This window comes from Ricinus communis, chromosome 9, assembly GCF_019578655.1.
Source record: "Ricinus communis isolate WT05 ecotype wild-type chromosome 9, ASM1957865v1, whole genome shotgun sequence".
Taxonomy (NCBI): domain Eukaryota; kingdom Viridiplantae; phylum Streptophyta; class Magnoliopsida; order Malpighiales; family Euphorbiaceae; genus Ricinus; species Ricinus communis.
In genome coordinates, this window is record NC_063264.1 from 21,147,110 (window position 1) to 21,155,387 (window position 8,278).

The window sequence follows — 8,278 nt, forward strand, 5'->3', positions numbered from 1 at the left end:
AGAGAATTTGGGTAAACCTGTAAACGACAACATGAGCAGAGGGAGGGAGGTCTTTAGCTTTATTAAGTGCAATTTTATTTTATTTTCTTTTACTGAAATTAAAAAAGAGAGGCCATTTTCCTTTTGCATCTTCTATTTATTGCACCTTGCAAGAAAACTGAGAGAAGATAAATGTTGCTGAAATATGAAAGAGCAAACAGGTGTTCTTTATTATTCTTTACCAAGTTTTTGACCTTTTATATCCCACGTAAAACAAGGAGTAAATGTTTAAAAATTCAGATTTCATTTACTAAGCTTTGTGCTTTAAGACTTGGATTAATTATTTTGCAGATGGAGGAAGAAGATCTTATTTCAAATTCGATTTTTGGGGGCAATAAAAACTACTCACAGGTGGACAAATGTTCTTTCTTTTGCCTTTCTTTTTTCTTTTTGAGGAATGAGATTTACATATTAACTTTCAATTGCAGCTCCCACTCTAAATATAATATTTATTATCATCTTTAAATTTAATTTATTTAACAAAATTATTATCTTTAATTTTGGTAAATAAACTAGTACATAGCTCAACGGATATGTAAATCAAATAATTCTATTGTGCTAATCTTTTTAATTGTGTAAAAACCATTTATGAATTGTATATATTTAATACATGGAAATTATACAACATAGTAAGAAAACCAGATAATTTTGTATATTTTATACACAAATAAAAATAGTTGAAAATATTAATTTAAATAAATATTAAAAATATAAAATAGATACTAAAAGATAATTTGATATATCAGTTTCAAATAATAGAATTATACCATATATATATATATATATTCAAATATATGAAACTGATACTAAAAAATAATTTTAAGTAATATTTATATACTCAATATTCTAAAATAATATAATAAAAACTTTCTACCTAATTATAAATATATATGTAAAAGATATATATTATTTATTTAATATTATTAAATGAACATTAAAATATAAAATAGATACTGAATAAATACCAAAAATATAATATAAATAGTAAAAAGTAATTTTAAATAATATTTATATATTAAATATTTTAAAATAAATGATAACAACTTTCTAACTAATAATAAGTATACATATAAAATATATATATTCATATTAAAATATATAAAATAATTATAAAAATTATAAACTAATTATTAAAAGATAATTTTAGATACTGATTATATACCAGATATCAAAATATGTGAAATTGATACTAAAAATCCGAAATAGATACTAAAAATAATTTTAAATATTAATTATATATTATATATAATAAAAATATAAAATAAATATCAAAAAATAATTTTAAATACTAGCAATGTATATATCCAATTCTTCAATGAATTGATCTCCAATCAAACTAATATCAACAAATGAATACTATACATATATTAAACATATACTAAAAATTAAATATCATAAGAATTATAAATATATATATCAAATTGCTAATAATATATATTATTTTGAAAAAAGTATATTCAATATATACCATCGTATTTCTAAAATAATTTTTCTTCTAAAATAATTTTTCTTTGACGGTGACTATACATGTAGCGTTGGAACTTTCTAAAAAGCATTTTGCTAGCAGAAAAATGTATAAAAAATAAAATAATAGAAAAACAGAACAAAATAAATAAAATAATTGGACAGAAACAAAGCACGGGCCTTTTGAACCTGCTTAATAAATGCACTAATATATCCAGAAAAATTGAGAACCATACTAACATCTCCAAAAATGTGTTCATAGTCCGACTGCAACATTCACTTGCATAAAGAAATATCAAACACAAGGTGCACATCAAAGAGCACCCAAACACAAAAGTCTTCAACTTGCATGAGACTATGACCAACCAAAAACATAATCTAGAACATAGACCAATGCTAGTGAGAAGGGGTAGAGGAAGTAAGCTATTGAAGAAGTCCAGAGAGGGAATGTGGTGCGGAAGCTGGCAAAAGCACCCATCACAATGCACACAATAAAAATAACTAAAACTTCGGATGAGAAGTCCCATGTTAAACCCCTGCAGTAAACAAGAGCCAGGAATACTGAAAGGCAAAGGAGATTATTCATTGTTACTGCACCATATAGCTGCAGCAAGAAACACGTCGAAAGTTAGTATTCTGCATACTGGAAAAAGTTATTAACGTCCAATATTAAACAAAACTAACACTATATGCAAGTTTTAAGTTGCTTCTGAACTCTCGGATTCATGATTACATATTCGAATAGTGCCTCAGTGCGTGTGACCTCAGCTTAATATGTAAATTTGCTAATCTACTTTGTGAAAAGAAATGTCTAATGGCACCTTGAAGTGTAAACTCATTTAGCAACGCGTTGAATGAGAGGGAAAAAAGGAAAAAAGATAGAAAGAGAAAAGGGTATAGGAAGGTAAAATGAGTACAAGTTAATATTTTATTTCGCTTGTAAGCACGCATTATAATGGGCAAGAAGTATTTCAATGTTGAACAGTAAAAATTGAGGCTTTGATGTGTTGAACCAAATGTTTTGGAGTGCCACCAAATTTCTTCAATAAAGTACCAAGGTAAATTTATGTGCTAAGCTCTGTGACCTAAGTTACAAGATGCAATTAGCTATTATGCAATATTTGTGAAGATACCATGGTCATTTGTAACTGTTCCACAAATATCCTGCACTTTCAGCCACATCAATGATTTTCCGTATCTTTTGTAGCTGTTGCAAGAAGGGTTGGTTACAGAAGCATGCTCCATGCTTACAAGTGTGTGCCTATACATCTACTGAGACAACCCCATTAAGCATCCATTGGGAATTCATAATTTAATGATTCATAGGTTACCTCTACTATCAACAGAAAGATTATTATCCATGTTAACAGGGAGTGCTATAATGCATACAACAAATATCATGACAGACAAATCAAAATAGACATTCTCTCTCTAATTTCATTCAAGGTCTAAGATCTCCGGCTGAATGCATTTAGCATGTTTGCCAAAACCAATCAGAAGTTCAAACTAGTATCTGATTCTTTTTCCTATGCAAGACACAAAGTAAACTATTGAAGCTAAAATATCTTCAAGTTATGTCAGCAAATAATTAGATTAGCAATACCATTCAAGTTTGCTATTACTTTAGGTAACAATTAATTCACTTTAGAGATTTGGAGATAGAAATAACAGGAGAGGAAATGAGAAACAAACCTCAGAAAATGTAAGCGACGCAGTTCTAAGTGTCTTCCGACTAGCAAAGATGATTGCTGATACAGCTTCGCTGGAGTTGGTAGCCAAGGGCAGTGCAATAAATGAGATAAAGAAAGTAGGGATACTTGTTGCATCAGAAAAATTGTCAACAGCATCCACCAAAGGATCTGCAAATACAGCTGCAATAATGGTTCCCAGTAACAACATCAACACGGCTTTGAAGGAGATCCATCTAGGGTTTTCGACACCCTCTACAACCTCATCACTTTGATCCTCGATACGTTCCTCAGGCCCCAACAGAGTATGTTCTCTCTTTGTTAGCTGTACATGAATTAGTAATGAGTCACCATTCTACAAGTGAAAGCATTAGAATGAATTATCATGGTATAACTTACGAAATGAAAATCATCAAGAAACTTGGACGTCCGAGAACCATCAGTGAAGACTGCCCCTGATCGCTTTGCCTCTTCAAGCCATTTGGAAATACCATTTTCAAACTCCTCCAAATCAATACTATTATCCCTAGATGTATCAAAATCTTTCATTACTTTACCCGCTGCATCATCCTTATCGAAATCTATCTCTTCAAACCTAATTCCTAATATCAGTGCTTTTAATTCGGAAGCAGAGAGTTTGTTGTCTTTATTCTCATCAATAGCATAAAACAACCTATAATGTAATCAAAGTCAAAGTCAACAGTTATTAGATATACTAGATAAACAGCAGGTACAGCAAACCAGCAATGTTTCAAGTGTTAAAATACTGACTTTTGCATCACAAGTTTGTTAGGTCGACCATCCTCAGTCAAGAACTTCCCCAGCCCACGCTCTGTTAAATGCTTTAAAATTCCTGATATCATATGTTTGTGCTTTGCATAAGCAAGCCGTCTCTTTTGGATCCATGGCTGAAAGACCTGTCGAATCGTATGTGAAAGGAAAGTCAGGCATGGATGAGAAAAAGAATCCTTAAGAATAATTCAAAAAAATTCAAGGCTTAGAATATGAAGTTACAGGGAACAATAAAACATCTTTCCTTTTTTTCTTTTTTGAATATTAAATATGAATCATCTGCCTCGACCACCATAAGATCCCCAGCCTTAGCATCTAAGATTTAAGCCTAACTCATGGCCACTAAGTTGGGCAACTCATAACTCATGGACACTTAGTTGGGCAACTCAACTATTTCTCACCAGTAGCCATCTTTTAGGCAAAGAATAAACACATTACATTTAGAACCAACATATTTTATACGTGCTCTCCAACCTATTTCCAAAATTATTATTAGGTATAAATTTAGTCTAGACAAAAGAAAGAGAAGAAGATTTATGTAACTATTTGCTTGTTACTATATGCAGAGATTAATGCTGAGAAAATTAGCTAATTCCCCACAAGAACATTTGCATCAATGTTGAACATCATTTAAGAATAGAATGGATCAAGCACACATTCATACCCTCAATTTTTGTGTTGTAATTTGATATAAACTCTTAACCTATTAGGTTCTCAAAATGGCAAAAAAGTTTCAGCCTAAACTGTCGTTTTTGGGCTATCTAACTTCAAAATGAATGCAGTCACTTAGCATAATAAAATTATCTAGGAAAATCCCTAACAAAATGAAGAAACTAAATTAAGCAAGATCTTTTACTTAGTTCACCAAATGTGCCAAGTGGGTAAAAATTAAATAAATAAGCCAATTCAATTATTATGAACAGAAGAATGTTATTAGAGACCTTAAGCAACAAAGTACTTAGACTGAAGTAAAACTAGTACAGTTGAAAGTGTGGAGCATGGGTAAATTTTAAATCCAAAACTTGGGCTAAGGTCAACTACAGATTTCATTTGGCACTGTAACAGATTATCTGAAGTAGTATTTTGCCCTCTATCAGTTCTTTTTAAACAAAAGGCACATTTTTATAATACTGTGCTTAATAATAACGCCAATATGCTTCAAATGGTAATGCTTTTGACACAAAACAGAAAACTCAAAACATTGAAGTAATATTTGTTCTAATTCTTTTAAAGTAATGGGAATATACCACGCCACTTTTTTGTTTAACAAAGTTGAGTAATTAGGCAAAGAAGATGTCTTAAGAAAGTGACTTTACTGATATGATAAAGTTTATTTAATTCCTTTTTCCCTTATGAAGGAAAACTGAACCTATTTAGTCCAAAGAAAGAATCTATAGATATTCATATTGTCATCATCATGCAAAGAAAAAGAAAAATAATGAAAAGAGAAGATACCTGATAAACGCAATAAGAAATCAACATTAGTAGAGATAAGATAAGGGCAATTAAAACTGCCAAGTGCCTTCCTGAAGTTGAATTAAGGAGTTGTGGTAGTTGAACAACAAGAAATGGGATAATAGATATAGCCATTATCATTGCAGCATAGCAAGTCCAAGTATCAGTAGTAATACCAGAGCCTGCAACCATGAGATGTATTTTGTAATTGGCATGGTAAATTATCAATGAGATTCATTTTAAAGAAAACAAATCTGTACTCATAAATAGGTAAAATTGTAATGAATCTGTTGTAAATTCTATTACTTTTTAACTGATGATTAAATCTTTACTACATTTGACATCATAGATCCCTCTCGCAACATTTAAATCTACATATTGTAGCCATCATGTCCACTTGCCAATTCTCCTTATCAACCAGCAGCTAGCACTACATATCATTTTATTTTCTCATCTTTCACTCTTCAACTGCCATCTTGATTTGATAGCACAACTATCATGAAAACATATACAAGATCACACCATACATTTTCCTTCAAGTGATTTTAGTACCCTTCTCCAGTTTAAAGTTCCTTTTCCTTAGGCATTTATATTTAGCTTCTATCAACAAGAAATAAAAAATGAATGACTTGCATAATGCTAATCCAAATTGTGTTGGCAAAACTTGCAAGAAGAGTAACATACCAGTTAAGCTAATACCCCTGGTGTCCCTTCCACTTATCGCGATAGAATCTGCCTCGCGAATATCACATTTTCCAACAACAACACAGGAGCCCCAAATGATGGTAAGCAGCATGACAGTTGACCCTGCCAGCAAACCCATTCCAACAGATACTTGGCTTTGTGCTGTTTCTTTACTTCCAGAAAGTCCAGATACTGTATAGAGAAAGAATAAGTAAATAAATAAATAAATAAATAATGAAAGCAACAATCAAAAACAATTACAACAAAATAATACATATATACACACACTAAAATACATATATGAAATATCCATAAATTCTAGTTAAGCAATAAAAGTTTAGAGTAATTCAAAAATGACTCAAAAGCCATCCACAAAATTAATTATTAATGTGCAATGTTATAAATAATTGGAAAACCTATCTGTATTAACTTATCTATCATACTTACCACAAAAAGTGATTTTACATGGATTAATATTAAATGATTCCACGAGTGCATGAGGGAAATGAAAATGAAAAAGCATGTACACATAAAAGAGGAATCTGAATAAACATAAAGGAAGCCAGACATTAAAAAAAAAAAAGGCAAAAGAAATAAAAGAAACAATTAAGTGAAAAAGAATATAGAATATTGTTATACTCTTTTTCACTTAATTACTAATTTCTTTTCTTCTTTCTTTTGCCTTTTTTGATGTATGGTTTCCTTTCTCTTTTCAGATTCCTAAGATGTTCTTTTATGTCTACCATCATGTTTACATATATATAAAAAAAATTTAAAAAAAAAATTAAAAACAAGAAAAATGGAATAGTCATTGAATGGGTTAATTTCATTTTAGTCCCTGAACTAGCCGTATTTCCATTAAATTTTAACTTATTTCCCCTTAAAGCCCCTGGGTTTTTCCGCTTAAAATTTCTTATTACCTCATTTTAATAAAAAAAAAACTTCATCCAAATTCTGATTTAACAAACAGACGCAGTACTGCATCATAACAATTAACCAATTTCCTTTCATTCTAAACTTCAATATTTTCATTTTACTCACGTCAAATTAAGGGAAATTAGACTAGAGGAACAATAATTGCAGTGTAAGGGTATTAATGCAATATACATCTATATTGAAGGACTGATGACGAAAATCAAAAGAAAATGAATGAAAACCAGATCGGACAAAAACTAAAGTGAAACGAGAGTAGATTACCAAGGATAAGCATGGCATCAGGAAGAGCGCCAAGTATAGGAAGAAAAAGGCCACCAACAATACCAGGACCCAATATCTCAAGCAAGAGCTCACTCCCATTTGACAAGTAAGTAGCTGCTATAAACATCAGGTAACCATATACTATTATCAAGAACATATTCCCCAGCGCCGTTGTGGTGCATGGCAAGAATCCGTAGCTCTGCTCACAGGTTTCCTCAGCCGCTGCAGAGCCCCAGAGGTTGATATGCGACGAAGTCCGGTTAGTATGGAGCCCATCAGATACCAATAGATCAGAGGGATCAGAAAGGAGTGGACGGGAATGGACGGTGGTGATGAAGAAGAAGAAGAAGAGGAGGAGATTGAGTTTGTTAGAAGCCATGATGAGTGATTAAAAGTGAAACTGGTTAACAGATATTTGAAAGGGGGGGAGAGAGAGAAAGTTGGAGAGATTTTGCCAAGCGAAGGGAGGGAGGGCGCGTCTCAACCGTGTGTGGGGCCGGTTAGCAGGAGAGGATAGTGACGATTTAAAAATAGATAAATTAACGATCTATTTTCTCGTATTATACTAATTTTTTATTTTTTATTTTATAATTTTACATTAATATTTTTTAAACAATTATTATCTACAGTTGATTTTATCTTATTTACATATTAACATATAAATTATTTTTATAATTTATTTATGAACTTTTCATTTAATTTCTATATAAGAATCAATTTAATATTATATAAAAATAATTAAATAATATTTTTTAATTATATTAATTTTATTATATAATTAAATTTTGATATTTTGAAATATTATATTAATTAAACTGTTAAATTTATATAATTTAAAATAAATATTTATTTTATTATTACTTTTAGTATACTAAAATTATAATTTTACTAAAAAATTTAATCATCAAATTATATCTTTTATCAATTTAATTTTTTAATTATATCAACTTTTAAAATAT

At 30.3% G+C, this 8,278-nt stretch overlaps 1 protein-coding gene across 1 annotated transcript; it reads right to left on the reverse strand.

The window, feature by feature from the left end:
- Nucleotides 1-1,660: 1,660 nt before the first annotated feature.
- Nucleotides 1,661-7,814, reverse strand: LOC8273869 (sodium/calcium exchanger NCL). The gene is made up of 7 exons (XM_048379074.1): nt 7,320-7,814; nt 6,123-6,314; nt 5,439-5,620; nt 3,963-4,108; nt 3,591-3,864; nt 3,196-3,516; nt 1,661-2,107 (listed from the first exon to the last, which is right to left on the reverse strand). Exons 1-7 carry the CDS (start codon nt 7,696-7,698, stop codon nt 1,859-1,861), a joined length of 1,743 nt encoding a protein of 580 aa, XP_048235031.1. The 5' UTR covers nt 7,699-7,814; the 3' UTR covers nt 1,661-1,858.
- Between the last annotated feature and the right edge of the window lie 464 nt (nt 7,815-8,278).

What these genes read in the sequence shown, in the direction of transcription:
- LOC8273869 (XM_048379074.1), bottom strand. Translation starts at nt 7,698, where the DNA reads ATGGCTTCTAACAAACTCAATCTCCTCCTCTTCTTCTTCTTCTTCATC. An exon ending in AACAAACTTGTGATGCAAAA is followed by an intron (nt 3,865 to 3,962) that starts GTCAGTATTTTA and finishes ATTACATTATAG; the next exon opens with GTTGTTTTATGCTATTGATG. An exon ending in TTCTTGATGATTTTCATTTC is followed by an intron (nt 3,517 to 3,590) that starts GTAAGTTATACC and finishes ATTCATGTACAG; the next exon opens with CTAACAAAGAGAGAACATAC.